Source organism: Hibiscus syriacus, unplaced genomic scaffold (assembly GCF_006381635.1).
Source record: "Hibiscus syriacus cultivar Baekdansim isolate YM2019G1 unplaced genomic scaffold, ASM638163v2 tig00112863_pilon, whole genome shotgun sequence".
Taxonomy (NCBI): Eukaryota; Viridiplantae; Streptophyta; class Magnoliopsida; order Malvales; family Malvaceae; genus Hibiscus; species Hibiscus syriacus.
The window spans coordinates 47,099-74,924 of record NW_024063413.1 but is presented as its reverse complement, the minus strand read 5'-3'; the positions used below and the strand labels follow the sequence as shown (position 1 = coordinate 74,924).

Here is a 27,826-nt window from a genome sequence, read left to right as displayed (position 1 = left end):
GCACATTCGTGTATTTGCTTCTCTTTTTCGCTTTCTTCCTCGTTGCTTTCAAAGCATTGGCGCTTGCATGATCAGATTGTTCACCGGTAGAGCACTGCGGCCCTCTAATCTTTTTTCTGTGCACCGAAAGATCAACCCTTTTTCCTGCTTTTCGACATGTGGGTTCTCAGCACAAGCAGCAGCAATCCAGACCCGGCAAAACCCGAGCTCCGCAAACGAGCCATGCTCGCATTTCGATTCTTACAAGTATGGTTCCTTGCTTCAACTTTGTATCCAAAACGATGACTCCAATTAAGCTATGGGTCTTCACTGTAAGATCCTAAAGAGCGGTAATTGCTTGGACTTGTTTGCTACAAACTTTGTCCTGAACGTGTACGTTAAAGCTAAATTTTTGTCCCAGGCTGAACTTCTGTTCGATGAAATGCCTGAGAGAAACACGATTTCGTTGTTACTTTAGTTCAAGGCTGTGCACAGTGTTTGCAGTTTTCTGAAGCTGTGGGGTTGGTTTCTAGGCTGCATAGGGAAGGTCATGAGCTTAACCCGTTTGTTTTTTACTTCCATTTTGAAGGTGCTTGTCAGTATGGAATGCTCTGAGTTAGCTTGGAACTTACATGCTTGCATTTTATAAGCTTGGTCATGAGTATATTGCCTTCGTTGAAACTGCTTTAATCGATGCATATTCTGTTTGTGGGTGTGTTCACTTCGCAAGAGAAGTTTTTGACGGGGTTAGAGGCAAGGATATGGTTACTTGGACAGGAATGGTAGCATGTTATGCAGAGAACGACTATTTTCAAGAGGCATTAGAGGCTTTTTCTCAAATGAGATTGGTCGGTTCTAAGCCAAACAATTTTACTTTTGCTGGCGTTTTTAAGGCTTGGATTGGACTTGAAACATTTGATATAGCGAGAGGCGTTCATGGGTGTGTTATGAGCATGATATTTACGTAGGAGTTGCATTTCTTGAATTATATACCAAATGAGGCAATCTTGTGTGGTTCCTAATCAATACACGTTTTCTAGTACACTTCAAGCTTGTGCAACTTTGGGGGATCTAGATTTAGGAAAGCAAATGCACGGCCTTGTGTTCAAGGTTTGTCTTGATGCAGATGTGTTCATATCAAACGCCCTTATGGATGTCTATGCTAAATGTGGAAGGATTGAGGATTCGATGAAGCTGTTTGAGAAATCACCGAATAGGAATGATTTATCTTGGAACACCTTGATCGTTGGCTATGTTAACTGTGGGGACGCTGAGAAGGCATTGGACTTGTTCATGGAAATGCTTGAAAATCGAGTACAGGGAACTGAAGTAACATATTCCAGCATCCTCTGTGCTTCCTCCAGTTTGACGGCATTGGAGCTAGGAACTCAAATTCACTCCTTAACAGTCAAAACAAATTATGCTGAAAATACTGTAGTTCATAATGCATTGATTGACATGTACTCCAAGTGTGGAAGGGTCAAAGACGCTCGATCGGTATTTGATAAGATGAATGAACGAGATGAAGTTTCATGGAACATTATGATCTCAGGGTATTCTATGCATGGGCTTGGTATGGAAGCTTTAAATATATTTCAGATGATGAAGGACAGAGGGTATAAAACAAACACTTTGACCTTTGTTGGCTTGCTATCAGCCTGTAGCAACTCAGGACTACTCGATCAAGGACAAAATTACTTTTCATCTATGTTGCAGGGGTATGGCATAGAGCCATGCATTGAGCATTATTCTTGCGTGGTCTGGCTTTTGGGGAGATCATGTCATCTTAACAAGGCATTGAAGTTGATCGAGGAAATCCCATTTAAGCCTAGTGTTATGGTCTGGCGTGCCTTGCTTGGAGCTTGTGTTATTCATAATAATGTTGAGCTTGGAAGAATATCCGCACAGCGCATTCTTGAGTTAGAACCCCAAGATGATGCAACCTATGTGCTACTGTCGAATATGTATGCAACTGCAAGAAAGTGGGACAATGTCGCTGCCATTAGGCAAAACATGAGAAAGAAAGGAATGAAGGAACCGGGTTTGAGTTGGATCAAGAACCAGGGAAGGGTACATTATTTCAGTGTGGGAGACACTTCGCATCCCGATACAATGGTGATTAATGGGATATTGGAATGGTTGAACTTGAGGACGAGGACAGCAGGGTTTGTCCCTAACTGTAATGCTGTTTTGCTCGACGTAGAGCATAAAGAAAAGGAGCGTTTCTTGTGGGTACAATATGAAAGGTCAGCTCTTGCATATCACTATTTCGAACTGTCACCCAGAAGCCAAATCTGTATAATTAAGAACCTCCGAATGTGTGGATTGCCATGCTGCAATGAAATTAATATCAAAGATCGTGCAGCGAGATATTATTATCAGAGATATGAACCGGTTCCATGACTTCCATGATGGAATTTGCTCCTGTTGTGATTACTGGTAATTCATTCATGTGCCGGTACAGGGTGATCATCTTTCGGATCCCATCCCCCCTGGAACTGTAAGCATATTCTCTCTAAATGTTCTTGCAAAATGTTCGACAGTTCTGTTAGTTTAGTAACATTTCTTTGCCTATTATGGATGAATTTTACATCGTTCTTACTGTTTTCACTGTCCCTCACCATCAAAATTTTCATATAATATATATATATATATATATATATATATGGTAGTTTGGTACTAAAAGAAAATAGACGTGCGTATCACGTTATTTAAAGCAAAAAGAGAACATATATGTCACGGTAGCCACATAAAAGATTATGATTAAATTAAATAATAAGCTGGGATCGAATAACGGTGACGATGAATAATATTATAGCTATAAGCTTTCAATATCATCAAATGATCCCCATGTGTGCAACTCTAGGACCATTCCCATCGAATGCAAGGTTTGCAATAATACAATCATCACAACATGTGGGTGTGAAATTGAGGAAAAGGTTTTGAAAATTATGAGAATCATTTCTCAAAACAAACGTGTGTATATATAATCAACTAAAGCTATCTTTTTTTAACATCATGTTAAACTAATATTTAGGATTTTAGGGTTAAAAATATCATCACATTGATATAATAACAACTAAATTAAAATTTAGGGTAAATTATAAATTTCACTGCTTAATTTTCTTTTCATTCATATTTTGTCTCATTATCTCTGACCACTCTATCAGTTTAGAACTTACCTAGATTATCACTCTAAAACTCATCCATAAACTCAAAGCTTATGAATCCTTAAACTACTTTGATCATATTATCTATCATTAGATCAACGTGGAATCAAGATATATAATTTGTTCTTTTTTCTCTCTCTACTTCTCTACTATTGAGGTATGAAAGAAGATGTTTCATAAATTAAATGAGAAATATGCTTTCTTCATAAAACAATTTTGATATCATTCATAATTTAAAATGTCAATGAGAAATAACGTTTGAAAAAGCACATTGTTGCTTGTTATTTTGGAAAGAGAGAAGGCATATTTGATGGGCTGGAAAGAAAAGTGAAGCAGCGTTTCAGGAGGACTGCTGCTTCCTGCAGCCATTGTTGTGAATCGGTTCATTATTAAAATTACTTCGTATAATATAACAAAGGCTTAATTATAAAGTATTCAAATTATATTTTTTTTAAATAGGTATTCAATTTTTTCTTTAATTATCCAAGTGTCTAAAGTTGCAAATGTAAAGTTTCTAAGACATAACGGCCGTTAAAAAGCCCGTTAAATGACATGTGTCATAATACGGTAAATTTATAAATTTAATTTAAAAAACTTAAAAATATTATATATTTTAAAAAATCCTAAATTTTTCTATTTTACACAAAATACCCCACAATTCATAAAATCCTATTCTCTAATCTCAAAAACCCAAATTTCTATTTGGCTAGCGGCAAATGGTGGTCAGAGGTGAATTTGACGATTGATGGATGGGTTTTGACGACGCGACAAAGGGGTGGGCCGTGGCCAGTCGTTGGTGTCGTGATGGAAGAGAAACGCAAAGGAGAAGCAACGACGGAGGCACTATCCTTTGCCACCAATTCTCACCCTTTGTCGTCGATCTAAATGTTGGTTGTTCGGTCACCCATCGTCGATGCCGTTTCCCTATCACCATCGACGAACTCCGATCAACCAATGGTTTTTTTTTTTTAAATTGAGACTTTTTCTAGAATAAAATATTTTTAAGTTTTTTTAAAAAATCAAATTTCTAAAATTATCAAATTATGACACGAGTTAACAGACTTTCTTAATGGCCGTTAAGACCAATACACCTAAAAGTGGTAACGGTTGAAACATTAAACACCTAGATGATTCAAAAAAAAAGTTTAAACACCTACTTAAAAAAAAGTATAATTCGACAACTTATTTTATAATTAAGCCTATAACAAACATTAATGGAGAATTGAGAAATGAGGGAGGGGGTCTTCCCATACAGTTAATTTGCAGGTAGGGTGGGAAGCACATGCTTTTTAGCAAACTAAGCCCACGTTTTCGATTCTCGAGTCATGGGGGAAACACCATCATGCATGCCTAACCATCCCCTCTCAGTTCTTGTTTAATCACCCTTACTCTCACGTTGTTAATCATTATTTTATGCCCAACACACTGCTGACATCTGCAATTTCTAAAAGAAAAAGAACTAAACCATTTGAGTATGCTCGGCAGGATAATGTTTTTACTACTTATTGTTTATAAGGTTTAGATGATTGTTTGTGATTTTTCATTTGATATGGACAAAGATTTCTTAACCTAAATCCATATATATAGATAGATCATATATCATTCTAAATAAATTCCTTTTTCTTTTCGAGAGAAAAAATCGTTTATATATTTTCTATCTTACGTGTCACGTGATTGAATGAGATAAGAGAAAATGTACTTATAATTTATATTACTCGTGCAATAATAAACATAGTTTGAAGCAAACAGTGAAGCAGAAGGAACCAAAGAGGGGACATGATGGGGCTTAATATTGTTAGTCTGGTTTTAAACATTCCAAATTGTAGCTTTAATCTATGTTGGGATAGGTAGACATTCCTCATAAAACTCTCATTAGGTCTTAAAAAGGACCTTTTTGTGACATTCTGAAAAGAAAGAACCTTTACAGTCATTTTCTCCTTGGAACCTGCCCTAAAGGTGCCCTGGCTGTAGGACCCTTTCGATATTTAATTCCGCACATTACAAAAGAGGTGGATCAAACTGACTGACTCACCACCATCTCTTTCTTTATCTCCTGCTGCAATTATTTCAGTTCCCACAAGCTTCCAAACCAAGAGAATTAATGGAAAGCGAGATTCACAGTGTTTATTCTCCTTGTCTTCCTCTTATATGTTCACAATGAAACATATAATACAACAACGAGTGTCCTCTGATTAATGGCTGTTAAAGAGCTTGTTTTCGCCCATGGCTTATGTTGAGAGTATCAAGAGTAATCCGGGGAATCATCATCTGCTTCTTGTCGTTCTTTCTTCTCGGTATAGTCCACACGGGGTGTTTGGGGTTTTCCTGTTTTTCAGATATGACCATGGTTCCTGCTGAAAACCTTTCCAGACAGCATCATCTTCCTCACGGCGGCGGCGGCGGTTTTTATGGTTTTGATTGCGGTAGAAGTTACACGGAGGGTTTGGGGCTTACGAGCAGTGTTCGCGGATATGACTATCAAATCGAAGCTTACTTAGGATCTGATCTAGAATTTCCTATTTCCATGGCTGAAGATGAATCGAGGGCCAACAGTGATAACAATAATCAAGAACAAGAACGAGATAAAGGTTGGCTCCAACTCAGTATAGGGGGTCAGGCTCAGGCAAAAAGAACATACGACGAATATGATCACAACAACAAGAACGGACGAGGAGGGTCGACGTTGACGGAGCTTGGTCTATTACCCGGTGGTGGCTCACAGTCACAACAAGCAAGGCCACTAGCCCCTATTTTCGGATGCCCGAGTTTCAACCTCCACCACGTCCGAAGGTTATCAATAGTTTTAGTACTTTATTCTTTCAACAACACCAGCAAGGAAGTAGCTCCATGATCCCTCATCAGGTGGAGATTAACCGGGACTTTAAGCCGATAGCACCAAGTTCTTCTTCTTCTTCTTCTTCTTCTTCTTCGTTGGCGCCCTATTTTGGCAGATCATTTCAGGTGCAATCAATGGATGTTGCCGGGCCGAGCTCGGAGGTTAGAATCATTGATCCTCCTAAAAGGCCCCATTCTGGCATTTGGTTTATGCTACAAGCATCACACAATCAGTAAGTAACTAAGTACAAAAACAAAAAAAAGGGTATTAAAAACTACACCATGAAACTCGCTTACTAATTTCTTTTTCCATTTCAGAACAAAAGAACCCTTCTTGCCTCAAATACCAAAGAGCTATCTGAGAATCAAGTAATTAAATTCATTTTTCCCTGCGTTTATTCCCGTTCTACTTTCGTGTTCATGGCGGTTCATCTTTTGTTTTTGTTTTGATTGTTATTAAGGGATGGGAAGATGACAGTGCGATTAATAATGAAGTATCTGGCTAACAAGCTCAGACTGGATAGCGAATCAGAGGTATGTCTCAAACCAAACGCACCTCCATTTTCCATTCTTGTTGCATTTTTCGCCTGCTTTAGGGTAGCCAAAAAACATGAAACTAATCCGTCGTATTATTATCATCCAGTTAAACTGATTAGTACATGGATTACAGAACTTGGTTGGTGTTAGGGACATGACAGAAACATTGGAACTAACACTTCCTGTTTTTCATCTTTACATGTCTGATAACATCATGTAGTGTAGGTGGCAAGTATATGTCTTTGGTACCCATTTTAGCCCTTAATTAAGATTGTTCCAATGTGTCCCTGATCAAGATAATTAACAAGATAATTAAGATTGTTACGGACTCATGGTTTCGTATCAAGGGCGAACTTCTAAAATCTTAAAAGGGTACGAAAATAAATTGTCAATAAAAAAATACAAATAAAATATCAAAAACATATGATAATTTGAAATTTAGGAGTCGATTGTATCACCCATTCCCTTGGTCCCATCCCTGTGTATTAGTAACACATATCAGGTCTTGTTCATTAGTTTATCATGTCGTGTACTTGATAGGAGAGACGAGGATCTTTGAGACTAACATATTAATTATTCAGACTAAAATAATTGTTCCTTTCCTTGCACTTCATGCCAAGTTTGAGATCATGACAGTATCTTATTTTTTTTATATTTGAAGAATCATAATAAAAACACACCTAATCTCAAACACATCATAACATATATATTTGGGTGTTTTCATATAATTATAGAAGTTCCACATTATAGTTAATAGGTCAAGATTTTCCATCATGGCTAGGGTTTTGTTTTGGTTGTATGATGCAGTGGAAAATGTCCAATGATTAGGGTTATTAGCGATTGTAGCGTAGATGCAGGACTATATATGACTAGTTTTTCATCTATTTACGAACTTTAAAAGCAAACTAGCATCCCCTATGTTAAATAATAAGAAATTCTATATTTTTTTAATCAAAGTTTAAATTCAAATTATATGAAATAAAGTATTGAATGATCTTTATCGTATTTAAAAGTTTGATCTGACTTGACCCTAAATATATTCGAGCTCCAACTAATCTAGGGCAATAATAACCACTATGTTATATGGTAGGTAGGAAAAGGGATGTTATCATGAACATAGTGCAATACAAGGTGCGAACATAAAATGTTATATTAAAATTTTAAGTGGGGGGTTTTGTATTATATGGAAGCTAGGAAAAGCAACAGAGATGTTATCATTTTACTCTATAGGTGCGAATTTAAGAAATTATATTAAAATTTCAAGGAATACGAGATTACAAAATTACATGAATATGAATTTAAATCATTAAAAAATACCTAAATTATATGAAGATTTAAATTTTTCTAAAATATAACAACACCTCAACACTTCCTCAGTTCATTTGATACAATATGCATCGAGATAAAAACATCTATTTTTTTTTATTTATATCTCGTCCTTAGTTGATATGTAGTTATAAAAAAACTAGTGTGTTTTGAAATTAAGCATGATGCAAGATCATATCTAGGAAGGGGTAGACACAAGATCTTATATTAGGGAGTGAACTTCTGAAATTTGAATAGGAGATGAATTTATAAAGTTCTGGGGGAGAAAATAAATTATCTATTGAAAATACAAAGAAAATATCAAAAACATATACTAATTTGAAAATTTCAGATCCCTTCGATCCATCCATATATGTCTAAGGTTATCAAAATCACACATGGACCTTGTAATTCTCAAAAGGCAGAATACCAAAATTAACCGCTATCGTTTATCACAAGGGTCATCTTGCCCCTATTCTATTTTTTTAAGCATTTTGAGCCTCAACATTTCATTTTAGGGCAAAAAGACTTCTAACATTTGACATAATAATAACTTTGACCATTATCATATCAGCCCTCAACATTTCATTTTAGGTTAAAAAGGTTCCTATTTTGAAGTGTTAATTAAACTAATGATTTACATCTATAGAGGGAGCTTCCCCATAATGAAACGTTGGGGTCAAAATACTTTAAAGAAGAATAGGAGAAAATGATTATTTTTAGTAAACTTTGGGACTATTTTTGACATTACGCTTTCTCAAAAACCCTACATGTTCCTCGTCAATCTCTTCCCTTTCGTCACGCTTTCGTTTCTTACATCTCAGCATCCGGATAGATAATTGTAGGCCCTTTTCTTTCCTTTATGCCCGTGCTTAAACAGCGAATAATTACATAAAAATAACTTTAAGTGCACCACTTCGATGGAATATTTTGTAAAAGGACCTATCGATACCCAGCCCACGGGTTTTACGTCGGGGGAAAGCAATGCATGAGGGGATGATTTCCACAACAGGATCATTTCCCCAGTTGTTGAAAAGGAAAAAAAAAATGAAAGGCATAAAAAGACAGATTAGAACCCCTCCATTAACTGACCTCTGTATTCTCCTAATTATAGTTTTAGAATTAGGGTTTTATTTTGCAAGAAGGCAACGTGAGGAAGACGTGCTTGATATGTGATTGGTAGACATGCTTGATATGTGATTAGTGTTTGTGACGTATATTTGGGTAGGTTTTATAATTTATTCTATGGTAAACTATGTGTTTAGCATGTAAACTATCAGTTTTTGTCCATTTTAGTATTTAAACTTTCAATTTTTTTTTTTCAAAATCATATATAAAGTTTAATTCTTTTTCATTTTAGTACCACACCGTTAAGAGCTTTATTTTTTGTTTCATTTTAGTAATTCGTTCAAAATATAATATTAAGTTTTGAAAATATTGAAAGTTTAGGTACTAAAATATACCAAAATTAATAGTTTAGGAACTAAACACGTTAAGTTTTCAACGGCGTGTACTAAAATGAAGTGAAAATTACATTAGATATGGTTTTGAAAAATTTAAAGTTTAGTTATTAAAACAGATCAAAACTGATAATTTAGATACTAAATAGTAGTTTTCCCTTTATTCTAATTGCATTATATAAATAGTTTTATAACATAAAAATAAGCATTTAAGTGGTTAAATGGATAGTTGTGGTCCTATGATCGAGTTTTCATTGTCAAATAATTGTGAATATTTAAAACGGATACTAAAAATTATAGTTAGATAAATGTATGATGTGTCCTATTTTTTTTTTTTTTTTTAAATTTAAAATTTTTAACTAACGGGCAGGCTCGAGCTTGCTTGACAGCTGATATAAATTAGCGGTACTTTAAAGTATGTACTTTAAACTCACTTAACAATACTTAATTAATTATTTTGAATAATAAACTTAAAATATCATTTAATTTTATAGAACGACTATAAGATAATTATAAAATTTATCAAACTTTAATATTTATTATAAATATAAATTCAAGTGATTTATTAATGAGTATTAATCGTATTTTTCTTAGATGTAATCGTTTAAACCTGCAACTTTTAAGGAGACGACATTCTCTCCTTATCGAGTGAATATTCATTAACACTTTGATATGCATTAAAATCTTATTTAACGAGTGATTTATTCGATTGGTTGAGTGTAATTGCAACCTTTTACATATATGGAAACTTGTTGATGGTTGCAGATAGAGATAAGATGCAGAGGGCAACAGCTTGAGCCATTGTTGACGTTGCAGTATGTGAGAGATCAAATTTGGTGTCGTGCTTCAGGACAAGCTCACTCTTTGCTTCCTGATTATACTTTAACGCCGCCTGATAGTGTTAACAATGTCATGGTTCTGCATTATGGTAGGCGCTAGGGCTTCAAATATTCGAAAACACCAGCACCACCCTTATTTTTTCTCGTAATTTAATCGTTTTGTTTCTATATATAATTGTGATCGATGAGTGAGTGAATGAATCATTTCTTTAAGTTATGGAAACCGTCTCCTTTTTCTTTTATTTTTATCGTCGTCGTCTCCGTCTTATCGGTGATGGTTTTAGATCACTTGAGTGAAGGATCTAACATGTTCATGAACATGTCATAGTCAAAATGAAACCACCCACACATTGTGAAAATGAGTGGCATCTTTGACAAAAGGAAAGAAAATCACCCAAGTGCTGAGAGCAACAAGATACATGCAACGTAGTCATTCGTGTAGCCACTAGAATAAAGTTGAAAAGGCTAGCAAACATGAACCACAAGCAGCTTTGCATGCGCGCCACTATGTACTTTCCATATATATGTATATGTTCATATATAGATAGACAGACTGTAGGATCCAACAAGTGTTTCATGACGAAAAGCACATGCAAACTTGGAGGTATGGGGCAAATCATGAACAGATTCTGGCTTGTGTTGTTGCTGTTGAGTGTGTCGATGGTGGAGTAAACTGAGTCGAAAGGTTATGAGGCACCACTCAACTGTGGCCACCTCGAGTGTGCTCCGTACAGAGTTATTCAAAGCCAGCCAGAGTTCCAGATTAGGAGTTATCCAAAGGCCATGTGGGTGGCTACTTCCCCCATCGCCTCTTCCTCCTACAAGGATGCTGTTTCCAAAGGCTTCAAAATGTAAGGGCACCAACCATGTATACTTTTACATTAATTATCTTCTTTTAATTTGGGTTTTTGGTTTCCTTGGCTATCCTCCTTGCTTACATTCGGGGCAACAATGAGCAAGCAGTGAAAATGAACATGACAGCACCGGTTCTGGTAAACATACATCCAACCACTGGAGGCCTCCACAATTTAACCAATGTTGTTCACTTCTACATGCCTTAAATAGTCCAAAGAAACCCTCCACGGTCGGATGATGCACACCCAGTGGAGCTGCCTCGGAACAAATTTGCAGCAGTGAGGAGATTTGGGGGATTCATGAATGATTCCAACATCTCTGCTCAACTATCAGCCTTGAAGAAAAGCCTCAAAGGCACGGCATGGGAATCGAATAAACACAGCGGCAGCCACTCTCTGCAGTACAGTGCTGCCGGTTACAACTCTCCCTTTGAATACAAGAATCGTTTGAATGAAATGATGTTATGGCCCGATTAGCAATGAGTAAGCCGGTTACTTCGGCTTCGGTAGTTGGGCGACCATATTTATACTTAGATTCAATGAAATATTGCAACATGTCATTCTCTGACTTGCCAGCACATTTGTGGGAAGCTATGATATTTGCAAAGATATCAGCAAGCTTCTTTCGAGCTCGGTCGAGACGGCGATGAGCAGGGATAGGCATTGCAAGGGAATATAACACTGATGGGGAGCATTCCATTGTCAAGATCATGGAACAGTGCAGACACGTCATCAAAAAGTTTATCACGCACTTCACGACCCAAGAGACACCTACTAGCAGTCAAGATGATGAGATGCTCCAGTTCATACTAAAGGTCCACCTCACCACTATCCCCCCATTTTGAGAAGTAATCCTGCCCAATTTTATAATGATTAAATCACGAAATCAAATATATAGAGCTGCAACATTATGAACTTATGTAACAGTGAAACCATATGACGAACCTCGATTTCAGTGAAAAAGTTGACAATTCTCTATTCATTAGCATGTCATTTAACCTCCAAAACCAAATGTACCTATGTTTATTACCCTTTACTTCGTTTTTATTCATAAAATTAGCATGGAGAGTAAATCATTAAGTAACACCAAGCCACCAACGGCCATTCTTTTTCATTCATAAAAGAAAGAAGAAGAGGAAGATCCACCAACAACATGAAAATCGATGCTTGAGTTGATTTTAAAGAAAGCAACATCAACATTCACAAGAGCATTATTAGCAATGTGCAAATCATACTTCAATCTTCAGATATGAACTTATGCAGAGTGGATTCCTAAAATGTCTACTCACTATCTCAAGCATGCATAATCAAGAATGAAATAAACAATATACTTTCGTTCAACCGAGCCGGTCCATTAATAATCCACCAAATGCAAACTATATCCACGTTAGTTCATTATCCCTTGACATAGTATCAAATATCAAGTGTAACATAATATAAAACAAGTTCGTAGCAGATCACTCACCTCAGCTTCTGTAACCATCTGATCAACATAACCCTTAAGTTTGTTAACTCTAAGGGCCTCGGAAAAGAACCGGAACTGCTCTTGCCTTATCGAGTAATCCACATCGAAAACCACACCGTGTCCGAATGTTGGCACATTGAACTGGTAAACTTCCTGTTGGCCGATGTCTGATTCTGAATCCTTAAAGAAGTGTGTTGAAACTCCAGGCCCGATCAAGAAAGTTATCTTCTTGTTAAACAAGTTCAAAGTGAAAACACTGCCGAGCTTCGGGTACTCCTCCCGGAGGATCATGACAGGGCCTTCCATGAATCGAAGGAGCCCACCGATGATCGGCCAGGTTTTGACTACCGGCGGCAGCCGTTTCCTAGATCTGGGCATTATGAGGAAAGATATGAGCTTGGCCACTACTAGAGTGGCTACTAATGAGAAGTCCCATGTTCAAAAGCTTTCCGTTCACTTCCATGGCGGCCCCGATTTGATAATTCCCTATCAGCTATCAGTTAAAAATTATGAAAATTGAGAAGAATCTTTAATGAACACTCGTATTGAGTGACTGAACTCCAGCATTGAGCATTTCAATCATCAAAAGGGAATTACAAAAACCCAATCGCCGGAAAAGAAAATGAGGAAATTTGCTCTGGTTTTACACCAATATATTCTACCATAAAAATTGTTTTCTTTTGGCAGGAAATCAACAACAAAAAGGATGACGGGAAGCCCAGAGAGGACATCAAGAAATGTAGATTAATAATCCCACTAATAATGTAAAAAAAAGGAAGAGTAATTACCTGATCTGAGATGCAAATGTAGACGGAAACGAAAGGAAAAGAACGAGAGTCACATGAACTACAAGACAAACACAAACTCAGAGAATCACCACGGAAGAGAAATATCCAAATTATAAGCAGTAGTTTCGTGGGTGATGAAGGGCGATTGCTCGTATCACTTTGCTTTTATAGGCTTATTATACAAATTGGTACATGAAATTGAGAACTTTTCTCATATTGGTACCTGATTTTTTTCTTCTCAAAATGGAACCTAAACTTGGAAATTCGAGACAACGCCAAATACTATTTTGAGAATTCTTTCCAGGTTTAGGTACTAATTTGGGACAACAAAAAAATTTAGATGCTAATTTGAGAAAAGTTGGCAAGTTCAAGCACCCATTTGTATAATATGCCTTTTTCTTAAAAAAAAGAGTAATTACCTTATATGAGTTTTGATTTGATATGATTTGATAGGGTCATATTTAAAAAAAAAATCGTATTTGAATCTAGTCGGGTGCACGTGAAGGGTGAAAAAAAATCAGACCCCACCAAGTTGAGGAAAATAATGTAATTTTTTTAAAAAAATATTTTTTTTAAATCAAATCCTAATTTTATACACAAATTTAGTCTGGTGGACCAAAGCTCCAACTCAACCCCACCTATAATCATCTTTACTTATATCTATATTGATATGAAATTATGAATTAAACTTGATGTTCTAAATTAACTTAATATTAGTTAGATTAATTTAATCATAACTTATAAATAGCATTAAAATTTGAATTTTAATAGTATAAATAAAAATATTCAAAGATTATATAATAACGAGTATTTATAATATTAGATTTAATTGACTAATAGATTAAATATTAATAATTATAAAAAAATATTATAAAAAATAAGAGTTAATTGTATAATATGTCTCTAAACTATGACCCTCATTTTAAACTGGTTCTTAAACTTTTCAACATTTCAATTTCATCCCTAAACTATAACTTTCATTCTAAATTATTCCTTAAAATTTTGAACATTCTAATTTCATCCTCAAACTCTAGCTCTCGTTGTAAATGATTCCCGAACTTTTGTATATTCCAATTTCATCCCCAAATCCATCCAAATCTGTAACCAATTTCAACCATAATTTAACCTAATTTTTTTTTTCAAGCACATAATAATATAATATGGCCAAACGATTTAATTAACAAGGGATTTGAAAAGTATATACATATAATTTGGCATGATATGGAAATGTCCAAAAAGTTTAGGGACTGATTTAGAATGAAGATAATAGTTTGGGGATAAACATGAAATATTCAAAAGTTTGAAGACTAATTTAATATAATAGTCATAATTTAGGGATGAAATTAAAATATTTAAAAAATTAAAAATTAATTTAAAATAAATCATAATTGAATGACATATAATACAATTAACTCTATAAATAATTGTATATTTTAATATCGCATGATATCTTTTGAAAAAACAAGCTCAACTACTATTTTGGTGGCGTTTCCTTTTGGCCCGTCTTCATGTGGCTCTTGTTCTCCAATTAACTAACGTAATAATTCTTGATTTATTTTTATTAACTAATTACAATTAGAATTTATGATTATTTTATAACGATGTAACTTTATAAAGGATAAACTACAGATTTAATTTTTAAATTATCAGTTTTAGTTTGTTTTATTATCTAAATTTTTTATTTTTTAAAAATCATATATAACGTTTAGTTTGTATTTCATTTTAATATCCATTAAAAATTTAATACGTTTAATACATAAACTATCGATTTTAGTTTGATTTAGTACCACACTTTTAATCTTTTTAAAACTTAATTTTAAATTTTGAACGAGTATTAAAATGAAACAAAAACTAAAATTTTTAACAGTGAGTACTAAAATAAAATAAAAATAAAAATTTAATTATGATTTCAATAAAAATAAAAAAAAATTAAATATTAAAACGTACTTAAAACTTATAGTTTAGATATAAATTTGATTCAGATGCTATTAAATCAGAGATAACGTTAGAAAAATGGCCACCGATGACAGAATAAAGTGGTGCAGGTTGGATTTGCTTAATCAGTCATTCCAGAGTCCCGAAGGAAAAAAGCAGCGTGGTGAGTCAGAGCGGACAGCCGAAAAAAAGGCCACCATCGCTATCGACGATCGTTATAAAAGCAAGAGCAGAAAAGCAAGTTGTAAAAACTGTGTAAAGAAGCTCAAAGAAATCATTTTTCTTTTGTCCTTTGAAGACGAAGACGATGTTTCTTGATTCATTCATCCCGGAAAAGTCACAGTTTTGAATAACAGCAGCAGTACCAGGGAATTTTTAATACAAATGGAGGCCGTTTGTTGTTGATTTGGTCACCGCCCCAACCCCTTCATCTTTCTCTCTCTCTCCTCCTCTTTCGTGCTGGTTTACAAAAAGCGCCATTGTTGCCGTTATTAACTCGCTTGTTGAGTTGTTTAATATTAAAACCCCGGAGCATGAAAACCCTTTTTCTCCATCTTCACGGTTTCCCATTGCTTTCTTCTAAAAACCAAAGATTTCCCCGTTGCTTTCACTTGAAGGGTTGAATGCAGCTCTTGGTGACCCTTAGAACAGTCCAGATAGCAGATCATGTCGTTTTTACCAGCACGGCAGCACGAAAGGGGAGACACAGACAACGGTACGAGGGTCATCTGAGACTTGTTGCCGAGTAATAATATCAGCTATTTCCACAAACATTTCATCGTTTATGCCTCTTGTTATTGCTTCGTTAATGTCAGCTCTGTTAAAGCTCAAAATAACTCAAATAGTGTTTGATATTTGAGGTGTTAAGAAATTAGTGGTGAGCATGCTTTAATTCAATCAGCAACAAAGTGCCAAATTATTGATGGTGGTTTTACTTTTACGTGCATAGTTTCGGCACTCGATGATAAATAGTACTAAAACAGAGATGGTGGCCATTGCCTTCACTTTCCATGGCCCTCCTCCTGTTGTTGTCTTGATATTTAATTTCTTCAAAAGGACTTTATGGGAAAGTTTTCCTTTTTAACTCGTATTTACTGTTTTTGGTGAAAAAAAATTCGTGTTCCATACAAAATGCAGAAGGATGTCGAGGATAGTAATGGCAGTGTGACTAGTAGGATAACTGTTCTAATGATATCGACTCCTAATCGAGATGATCTTGTATTCCCTAAGGTATGGTATATATACTTATCTTCCTCCGTTCCTGTATTAAGTGCTAAAATATTTAATCTCATGGTGATGTCGAGGTTGACGAATTGTATGTCATTGTTAGGGTCGATGGGAAGACGATGGTACGGTTCACGAAGCAGCGTGTCGCGAGGCCCTGGAGGAAGCCGGAGTGAAAGGAATACTCGATGTAGGTTTCGGTATCCCTCTTGGATACCAGAGCTCATCTGACCTTTTTAATTAACAGTGTTGTAGAATTAATCTGCATAGTTGATGTTGTTGACAGTACTGCAATTTAGTAATTTGAATAACATAGCTATCTGTGGTAGCTGTTTATGCATATTAGTCCACTGTGTCCATGAGTTTCTTGTTAGCATGTGCTTCTCCTGAGGATTTGACTCGGTTCAATTGCAATGGGGTCAGTATTGGCAACTGGAGGCTAGAATTTGATGAAAATGGTGATGTACTTGCAAATGGGCACATAAAATCAGGTTGTACATGCACTATGGAATGATGAAATCATCGATTCCGGTCGAGGTGAAAACAGGAAGGAAAAACTTGAATTGCTCTTTGAGCAGTCAAAATTGTGATGCTGAGGCTGCACGAGTTGTATGGGCATGTTCAACGAGAATGGCCTGTTGAAATGATATGAATCTGTATCGAAACTTCCCTTTTGTTTATCGAACGAGTCTCTGCATCCGTTGTCTGATTTTCGACCGCATATCCACTTTTTTATGGTCCTGTAATAACATTGTCATTTTCACTTCATGTAGGAGGATCCCCTGGGAGTCTGGGAAATTAGAAGCAAGAGCAGGCAAAAACTGCTGCAACATGGAAGGAGTTTGCCGAGGTTACATGTTTGCCTTGGAGGTCACCGAGGAACTCGACTCGTGGGCAGAGCAAACCAGTTACGAGAGGAAATGGGTCAGTAAGAAAACCAATGCACATTGCACATTTTGCAGCCATATATGAATGTTCATGATTCAATCCGTTTGTGTTTTCACAGATTTCCCCAGAAGAAGCATACACATGTTGCCGGTATGATTGGATGAGAGATGCTCTTCGAGTATTTCTAAGGGCCATCGAGGATCACCGGACGAGCGGGAGAGCAGAAAATGTTGCAAATATTGAAAATTAGGGTTGTAGTATGATAATCTAAAAAAAGTCCGTTACAATAATAAAGTTAAAAAATTGTGAAATTAGAATAGAACCTGTAATCAGATGGAACTGAATAAATAGAAGAAGAGTTTTGTTGGGGCATATATGAACAATTTTCTTAAAAACATATCCATCCTCTCTCAGTGCTTTGAGTAACGTAGGACGTCGGTCTCCCAAGATACAACAACAAACGTTCACAACAGTAAGCACAATCGTAGTGAAGAATCGAACACAATCTTTGTCTTTATCTATCACCGAAAATTGACTGTGGAAGAATCGAAGATTTGAAAGGAAAGTATTTGAAATAAAAATGAAAAGATTGTGTGTTGAGATGTGTCGCAACTTAGCCTTTATATAGGGAGAGAAATTTGTATTGAAAGGTTAAAACCTTTAAATAAAAGGACTTAACCATTTGATTAAAAATTATAACCTTTTGATGAAAAGGTTAACATGAAAGAACTTGACTTTTTGGGTGAAATGAATTAACTATTTTTCATGAAAAGACTTAATTATTTTTTTATAATAGAGATGTTGAATAGTCTTGATTGAATAAGTCAATTCATTCGTATTTTTCCAACAATCCCCCACATGAATGAATTTAATTGTTTAAAACGTTGACTCGATGTGGTGATAAATTATGTGTTCGATATTTGCATAGGATAGGTAGGCGTCCCCCTTTGAACCTTCCCTTGTGAAAATATATTTACCTTACTGGCTGTCCAGTAGACGTGATGTCCTTGATTTGTCCTGCCATTTGCGTAAGTGATGACATACTTTACACAAATATCTCACTGACAAGAGTTTAGTTCTCATGGTTATGTCCATATAGTCTTGGACATCTCCTGGTTCTGCAAGAGCTTAGAGAATCATGCCTCAATAGTCTCTTTGAAGTTGAAGCGACTCCACTTCATTCTTACATAGGTGACTTATGTTGTCCGGTTCAACGAAACACATATTGATTATTAAAAGCATTGCTTAACCTCATCCACATTTTAGTCATTGTTTTCATCATAGGAATGAGCTTGAGGATAAAACCCTCCACAGTGACCTCACAAGGTTTATGCAAGTAGGTTGTTCCATTTCAACTAAGTTGAGTTTTCCTTCACATAGAGCCTTAACAAGTCATGGGCTTTAGTCTCATTCCTCTTGATGTTTTATCAACTTGATATTGAATCAACCCTTTGGTTAGCGGTTTATCTTTTGATCTTACAAAATCAATAGAGATTACTCCAGTTGAGATAAGTTGTCTAATGGTATTGTGTCGACGTCACATGTGTCTCGACTTACCATTATACATTATATTTTGATCTCTACCAATTGTTGCTTGGTTATCACAATATATACATATTTTGGGTACAAGCTTTGGTCATTCAGGAATATCTTTCAAAACATTTCGTAACCATTCTGCCTCTTCTCCAGTTTTGTCCAAGGCTACAAACTCATATTCCATCGTTGATCTGGTTATAATTGTTTTTCTTGAGGATTTCCATGACACAACTCCTCCTCCCAATGTGAAAATATAACCACTTGTGCATTTGGTATCTTGAATATAAGATATCCAACTGGTATCAGAAAATCCTTCTAACACAACAGGATCTCTAGAATAATGCAATCCATAGTTTCGAGTATATCTGAGATATCTCAATACCCTCACAATTTCTTTCCAGTGTTTCTCCCCTGGATTGCTTGTAAATCTACTTAAACTGCTTACAGTGAAAGCAATATCAGGTCTAGTGCAACTCATAAGGTATATTAGACTGCCTATGATCCTTGCATATTCCACTTGGTTAACACTTTCACCTTTATTTTTAGATAGATATTGGCTTGTATCAATCGGAGTTTTGGCTACACCAGAATCATCTTTGCCAAAATTTTCAAGAATCTTGTTTATATAGTGGGATTGAGTTAATATAAGACCTTCAGATGACCTTTTGATTTGGATGCCCAAAATCATGTTAGCAAGTCCATGTCTTTCATGTCAAATTTTGAATTTAACATATTTTTGGTACGTTTTATCATTTCATTGTTACTTTCAACAATGAGTATGTCGTCAACATATAGGAATAGGATTACATATCCATAAACAACGGTTTTTACACACACACACATTTGTCACACCCATTTATTTTAAATCCATTTGATATTATAATACTATCAAACTTTTCATGCCATTGCTTTGGTGCTTGCTTAAGTCCATATAATGACTTTAACAACTTACATACTTTCTTTTCTTGTCCTAGAGCTACATAACCCTAATGTTGTTCTATGCAAATTTCCTCATCAAGGTCTCCATTAAGGAAAGCGATCTTAACATCCATTTGAAGTACTTCTAAATTCTATAAAGCGACAATTGCAAGTATCATTCTTATAGAAGTTATTCTTGATACGGACGAATATATGTCAAAGTAATCAAGACATTCCTTTTTTCAGTACCCTTTAATAACCAATCTGGCCTTGTACTTATCAATTGTTCCATCTGCTTTCATTTTTCGTTTGAAAATCCATTTAGAATTTAATGGTTTAATTCCATGAAGAACATCCACTAATTCTCACGTATGATTTTGCATGATGAAATCAATTTCACTCTTGATGGCATCTTTCCAAAAATTACTTACAGATGAACGTATAGCTTCGCTATAATGTACAAGTTCAGTCTCTAGCATATATGTTAGAAAATCCTATCCAAAGGATTTTTCTACACTTACCCTTTTACTTCTTCTTGGCTCTATCTCGACTTCAATCTCTTGTTGGAAGTCTTGATTATTTTCATTAATAGTTTCTAAAGTTCGTTTCCTTGAACTTGAGCCAACTTCTCTAATTTTACAAGGAAATATATTTTCAAAGAATGAGGCATTTTTAGATTCTAATATCGTATTCTTGTAAATTTCTGGATTCTTTGATTCATGCACAAGAAATCGATATGCATTACTGTGTTGAGCATAACCAATGAAAATACAATCCACCATTTTAAGACATATTTTCATTTGCTTTGATAAAAGAGTCATTACCTTTGTAAGACACCCCATACTTTTAAATAATTGTAAGAGGGTTTCTTGTCTATCCACAACTCATATGGTGTCTTGTCTTTTTTTTGCGGGACACTTTATTTAAAAGGTAATTTACTGATAAGACAACTTCCCCCCAGATGTTCTGTGACAACCCATAACTTTCTAGCATAACGTTCATCATTTCCTTTAATGTTCGATTTTTCCGCTCTGCTACTCTATTCGATTGAGGAAAGTATGGCGGTGTTATTTCATGAATAATACCATGTTGTGCACAATATTGACCAAATGGTTCAACATATTGACCACCATGATCACTTCTCACCCTCTTAATCCTTTTGTTAAGTTGGGTTTCAACTTCCTGCTTATAGAGAATAAATTTTTCTATAGATTCATCTTTGTTTTTAAGAAAATATACATATAAATATTTTGTGCTATCATCAATAAAGGTAATAATATATTTATTCCCTCCTCTAGTTCGAACAAATTTTAAGTCACAAACATCACTGTGTATTAGATCAAGAGGTTATGTATTTCTTTCAAAGGGTTTAAATGAAGACCTTGTTAGTTTAGTTTTAACACATGTTTCACATTTATGATTATAATTAATGAGAAATGGGGGAATGTGTTCTAATTTAATTAATCTACGTAAAGTATCATAATTAACATGTCTGAGTCTACCATGCCATAAATTTAATGACTCAATCATATAAACAGAAGAAGAAGAATCATTCTTATTTATATTTTTAACTTTTACAAAGAAAGCATTGAGTTTCCACATATTGTTCAATACATATCCTCTTCCCACAAATATTCCCCCTTTTGATAAAACTAACTTCTGGGATTCAAACACCATCCTAAAGCCATGTATACTTAGGAGGGTCCCAGAGACAAGGATATTTCGTATGTCAGGCACATACAACACATTTTGAAGTTTCAACTCTTTGCCATAAGTCATTTTTAAAATTACAGTGCCTTTCCCATTGATCTTGGAAGTTACAGCATTGCCCATATAGAGATTTTCTTCTTTCTCACAAGAAACCAACTCAGCAAAGGAGACCTTGTCACAACAAATATGACGTGTGGCACCAGTATCAATCCACCATTTTCTTGGATTTGAATCAACCAAGTTAACTTCAGAGACCACAATACATAGGTCAAGTTCAGATACTTCCTTGGAAATTTCTGTCACAACATTAGCCTATTTTGTTCTGGACCTTTTTGGAAGCCTACATTCGGATGACATATGTCTCGTCTTATTGTAATTAAAGCATTTCCCTTGGAATTTTTGCTTCTTAAAAACACCGCCTTTTGGTCTTATTCTAGACTCAATTTGAGATTGATTTCTTTTCTTGAAGTCCTTTTTGACTTCCACCACATTAACTTGGCAATGTTATGATTGGCTGTTTTGTTTAGCCTTTTAGGCCCACATCGATTGCCTTCTTCAATCCGAATTTTCACAATCCGAAGTTTCATAATCAGATCTTCCACTGTCATTTATTTTCTCTTATGCTTAAGATAATTTTTAAAGTCATTCCAAGCAGGCTATAATCACCCATGCTCTCCATCATCATTAACAAAGGAAAAAAGACATGGCTAAATCATCAGCCGTTGCTCCTTCACCGGCAACTAAGAAACCATCGGGGCCTAAATCTAGCTCGACTGCATCTTCAACCGCCGGTGAGCCTGCTTCTGCCTATAATTTTGGCTTGAGCGGGAGTAATATGGGATTAGGGTTGGCCCTTGGGATCGTATTAGCTTGCATGGGATTTCTCTCATGACCATATGATGTCAAGTTTGTGTTATTTTGTGGTGTCGTCGTAATTTTTCATTATAATTTAATTTCTTGGTTTTTCTCCTGGTTCTATCAAAGGGTCAGATTGCGGCTTTGAACATAGTCTCTCATCCACATTATTTGTCTTTCTGCAAATGCTTTAGTCTCTCTTCTTTGTCAGATTACGGCTTTGAACATAGTATCTCATCCACATTATTTGTCTTTCTGCAAATGCTTTAGTCTCTCTTCTTATTATATAGATACGAGTTTAATGTTGTTTTCATGGAAAATATTTAGAAGAGATTTTAAAATATATTTCTTTTTTGGATAAACTTGTAACATCCTCCATACCGGGTTAGTGATCAAATTGTGAAATTATAAAATTCAGTGACCAAAGTAGATAAATTGAATAGTTGAAACATTTAATGGGAATGTTTTGTGTAAGATCAATTAACAAAGAAGGAGGAACTAAAGGGGTAAATGAGTCTTTTAATAGGGGAAATAATTAAATATTAGATGAGGATATTTAAATCCACGTGGAAGGCAAATGAAGAGAACAAAAGTTTCCAGATTTCTCTTCTTCTTCACTTCTTCTTCTCCATCGAGAGACCAAGCTAAAGGTGAGTTTTCTTGTTGATTAAATTCTTGATGAATTTAAGGTTTCTTATTGATCCTTAGTTGATAACTAAGCTTAAGGAAAGCTTAGATTATCTTAAAACCATAAGATGAGGAGAATATGAAGAATCAAAGAAAGGAAGTAGAAAAGTGAAATCTTGGATTAGAGTTCCTAATAAGAATTAGAAGTGGGATTTGACTTGTCATAAAGCTAACTAAGAAGTATGAGTGTTGAAAACATTTTTGATATTTCGATATAACAAATTAAGTTAAATGAATTTTAAGATTTCACAAATGATTTTACAAATTCGATTCAATTAAACGAATATCAAATTATTACTCCAAGTTTTTCAAGATCAATTTTAATCCTTACTAAATGTGTAAAATTGTGATTTGTACTTAAACTATTTTTGAAACAATTTTCACAAAGTATTTTGAACCAAAAACAAGCCTTAAATCAATTATTCAAAGGCATGCACCGATGCATCAGTATATGCATCGATGCATCGATGAATTAATTGAACATCGAATGCATTCCATACATCGATGCACTCTGAATATTTTCAAAACATCGAATGCATTTGATGCATCGATGCACAAGCCATGCATCGACGCATCAGGCTATTTTTCAAACATCGAATGCATTTCATGCATCGATGCACACTTGGTGCACCGATGCATCAAGTGTTCCAACAGTCAAAATATTTGAATTTTACACGAATGCACCGATGCATACTTGATCATGCATCGATGCATGAGACGCTCCACCTAGAAAAATTAATTGTTTTCACACTTAAACGGCTCTATTATCCCCACTAATTATCACCAACGTTCAGAATTGATTCAAGGGGTATTTAAACAAGTTCTGGAGCCATTGATCAATAACAAGAAACATCAATCAACTAGAATCAAGAGAGAATCAAAGAGAAAGCATCAAACCTCAAGTTTGAGTATTTCAAGCCTATTTTTCATCCAATATTCATTTGCTTTCAAGAACACTTTTGTACTCAATTGTATTTATCCTTGAGTGTTCTTTTCTTTGTTCTAGAATTGTGCAAACATCTTACCTTGTGAGGTTTTCTTGTAAGTTTGCAAATTTGTAATCTTCTCTTTGGGAAAAAGAGTGTTCTCAAGAGTTGGGGTATACTCTTGAGGGATTTTGTAAGGTTATCTCTTTGGCCTCAAAAGAAAGAACAAATTAGTGAATTTGTTGGAAAATCCTTAGTGTGGATAGCTAAGGTAGTGGACGTAGACTTTGTTTGAGAAAGTCGAACCACTGTAAATCGATGTGCAATTACTTTAAATTTTCTGCAAAAGCTTCCACGAAATTTTTAATTGCCAATTCACCCCCTCTTGGCCGATTCCGTAGATCGATTAACTCAACAATTGGTATCAGAGCCTCACTCATTTGAAGGTTTAATCGCCTCTTGAGTCGATTCATGAAGAGTTACATCGATTACCAAGTCATCAATGGCCTCCACTTCAAATTACGACTCCGGTCTTGATTCGATGCCCGTCAACAAGCCTCCTTTCTTCAATGGAGCCAATTACGCCTATTGGAAGAATAGAATGATGTACTTCATTCAAGCAAGTGACATGGGAGCATGGAATGCCGTAGAAGAAGGATACATCAAGCCTATCACTCATCCAAGGTTGTGGAGTGAAGGAGAGACAAGAATGTTCCAGCTCAACTCCAAAGCCATCCATATTATTTTTTGTGCTCTTGGACCAGATGAATACGGAAGAGTTTCATCGTGTATAACCGCCAAAGAAATATGGGACAAGCTTCAAGTCACACATGAAGGTACATATGAGGTAAAGAAATCAAAAATTAGTATTCTAACGCATAGCTATGAAAATTTCAGGATGAAACCAAATGAAGACATCAAAGCTATGACGGATAGATTTTCAACGATTGTCAATGGTTTCAAATCATATGGAGAGATCATCTCAAATGAAAAGCTTGTGAGGAAGTTAGTCTACTCCCTCCCAAAATTATGGCAATCAAAGAAGATGGCAATCATCGAGTCTATGGACCTATCGTCCTTAACTCTTGAAGAACTTATCGGTTCACTCCTCACTCATGAGATGATGCTCGAAGATGAGGTGGACCTTGATAAAGTTGAAGAGACACCAAAGGAAAAGGAGAAGAAGAAAAATATTGGAGTTGCTCTCAAATCCACAAAAGATGAGAGTGATTCTAATAATGATGATGATGACGAGGAAATGGCATTGTTTGCCAAACGGTTCAGAAAAATGATGAGACCTTACCAAGGAAGAAAATTCAAACGAAACGAAGGCCTAAAAAATGAACCAAAAGAGAAGGACCCGATCATTTGCTATGAATGCAAAAAACCAGGGCATGTCAAATATGATTGCCCACAATTGAAAAGAAAGGGTCAATTAAAGAATAAGCACAAGGCTCATGTGGCTACATGGAGCGATGAAGAAGGTTCCGATGAAGAGGAACAAGAAGTAGCAAACTTGTGCTTGATGGCATTCGGGGAAGATTCTAAGGTAACCTCTAACTCATCCGATTTTGATGATTTATCTTATGATGAGTTATTTGAGGAGTACAATGGGTTGGCTTCAGATTATGAGAAATTGTTTTTAAAATATAAAAATGATGTTTCAAAATTGAAAATTGAAAACAAACTCATATCCAAAACCAACAACGATCTTGAAAGTAAAATCAAAGATTTGCAAATCAAACTAGAAGAGTTTGAAAAGAAAAATTTAGATTTGCAAAATTTACTTTCAAAGATCAATGATGATCATCAAAAGAAAATTGATGATCTTAAAACTTCTTTTGATAAAGTTGGAACAAAACATTTTGAAAAAGGTGGAAATTCAAAATCCAACTTTGTTAGAAAAAGTTTTAGAAACTACAATCATAGAGGTTCCCAAAGAACCTCTAATGGAAAAATCATTAGAAGTATGTGGGTTCCTAAAGAACTCATTACTACTAAAGATAAAGATATCCTACACAAATGGATACCTAAGGGGATTAGGATTTTGGAAACTAATGAATATGGACCCAAAAGAATTTGGGTACCAAAAATCAAAAATTAATCTATGTTTGTAGGGAAAAGAGCATTGCTACAAGGCACGAGAAACAAATTCAAATTCATGGTACCTTGATAGTGGATGCTCAAGACATATGACCGGAGACAAAAGCCGGTTCATTGAGCTTAACGCCAAAATTGGAGGAGAAGTGACTTTTGGAGACAATTCAAAAGGTCACATTGAAGGTATTGGTATAATAGGTAAATTAAGAAATTAAGGATTATATTGAATGGATATTCAATGTCTTATTTGAAATTATGGTTGTAAAGTCATTGACATTGCAATGTCTAAAGTCATTGACATTATCTAATCGGAATGCTTGTTGGTCATAGAAACATTTACATGGTGCTTTTAGATTCTATTGATATGACTAATTTATGCCTAGTTGCTAAGGATGAGCATGATAGTTGGTTATGGCATAGGAGACTAGGTCATGCTAGTATGAGTGTTTTGCAACGGTTAATTCAAGGAGACTTAGTAAGAGGGTTGCCTAAGCTTAAATTTGATAATGATAAAATCTGTGATGCTTGTGCTAAAGGAAAACAAAAACGAGTTTCTTTTAAATATATTAATGATGTATCAACTAGTAGAGTATTACAATTGATCCATTTAGATCTTTTTGGGGCAACTAGAACTACTAGCTTGGGAGGAAAACAATATGCATTTGTCTTGGTAGATGACTATTCTAGATACACTTGGGTTCTATTCTTAAGTACTAAAGATGAAGCATTAGAAAATTTCATCACATTTTCAAAAATAATCCAAAATGAAAAAGGTTACTCTATCACTAGTGTTAGAAGTGATCATGGAACTGAATTTGAAAATCTTGGATTTATTGAGTTTTGTAATTCTAATGGTATTAGCCATAATTTTTCAGCACCTAGAACCCCTCAACAAAATGGAGTTGTTGAGAGGAAAAATCGAACTTTAGAAGAAATGACTAAAACCATGCTTTGTGAAAATAATTTGCCAAAATATTTTTGGGCGGAAGCCACAAATACCGCTTGTTATGTTGTAAATCGAGTAATGATTAGGCCAATTTTAAAGAAAACTCCATATGAAATTCTCAAAAATAAAAAGCCTAACATTAGCTATTTTCATCCTTTTGGATGTAAATGTTTTGTTTTAAACAACGGTAAAGAAAATCTTGGCAAATTTGATGCTAAAAGTGATGAAGGAATTTTTCTGGGTTATTCCTTAAATTCTAAAGCTTATCGTGTATTTAATAAAAGAACTTTAGTTGTAGAAGAGTCTATACATGTTGTTTTCGATGATAATCCCCTTCCAAGGAAGGATTCTTCTGTTAATGATGATGTAGGTATTGCACAAGCAAATGACGTTAGACATGACGTTGGAGAATCATCATCAAAGGAAGAAACAAAAGATGAGGAAACTCATGATCCCCGAATCCAACCATTGAAGAAAGGGAAGTATCTTTTCCAAGAGAGTACAACTATGTCAAGGATGGTGAAATTATAGGTGATCCATCAAAAGGGGGTAACTACTCGATCTTCTCTTAGAAATATCTGTAATTATGTTGCATTTATTTCATGGATAGAGCCTAAGAACATCAAAGAAGCATTAAAAGATGAACATTGGATTATGGCTATGCAAGAAGAATTAAATCAATTTGAGAGAAGTAAAGTATGGACATTAGTTGAAAGGCCTAGTAATAAATCTACTGTAGGTACTAGATGGGTTTTTAGAAATAAACTTGATGAAAGTGGTAATATAGTGAGGAACAAGGCTAGACTTGTTGCTCAAGGCTATACTCAAGAAGAGGGCATAGACTATGATGAAACATACGCTCCCGTAGC

The 27,826-nt window shown here is 35.1% G+C and overlaps 1 protein-coding gene and 3 pseudogenes across 1 annotated transcript; 3 read left to right on the top strand and 1 right to left on the bottom strand.

The window, feature by feature from the left end:
• The first annotated feature begins 20 nt into the window (after nt 1-20).
• LOC120184237 lies at nt 21-2,544 on the top strand (annotated as a pseudogene).
• A 2,943-nt stretch (nt 2,545-5,487) lies between these two features.
• On the top strand, nt 5,488-10,341 carry LOC120184239. Its single transcript, XM_039188748.1, has 5 exons — nt 5,488-5,737; nt 5,812-6,217; nt 6,303-6,353; nt 6,446-6,518; nt 10,052-10,341. Exons 1-5 carry the CDS (start codon nt 5,488-5,490, stop codon nt 10,223-10,225), a joined length of 954 nt encoding a protein of 317 aa, XP_039044679.1. The 3' UTR covers nt 10,226-10,341.
• Nucleotides 10,342-10,678: 337 nt separating this feature from the next.
• LOC120184233 lies at nt 10,679-12,907 on the bottom strand (annotated as a pseudogene).
• A 2,865-nt stretch (nt 12,908-15,772) lies between these two features.
• Nucleotides 15,773-17,529, top strand: LOC120184238 (annotated as a pseudogene).
• Nucleotides 17,530-27,826: the final 10,297 nt, after the last annotated feature.

What these genes read in the sequence shown, in the direction of transcription:
- LOC120184239 (XM_039188748.1), top strand. Translation starts at nt 5,488, where the DNA reads ATGACCATGGTTCCTGCTGAAAACCTTTCCAGACAGCATCATCTTCCT. An exon ending in AGAACAAGAACGAGATAAAG is followed by an intron (nt 5,738 to 5,811) that starts GTTGGCTCCAAC and finishes CACAACAACAAG; the next exon opens with AACGGACGAGGAGGGTCGAC. An exon ending in CTACAAGCATCACACAATCA is followed by an intron (nt 6,218 to 6,302) that starts GTAAGTAACTAA and finishes TTTCCATTTCAG; the next exon opens with AACAAAAGAACCCTTCTTGC.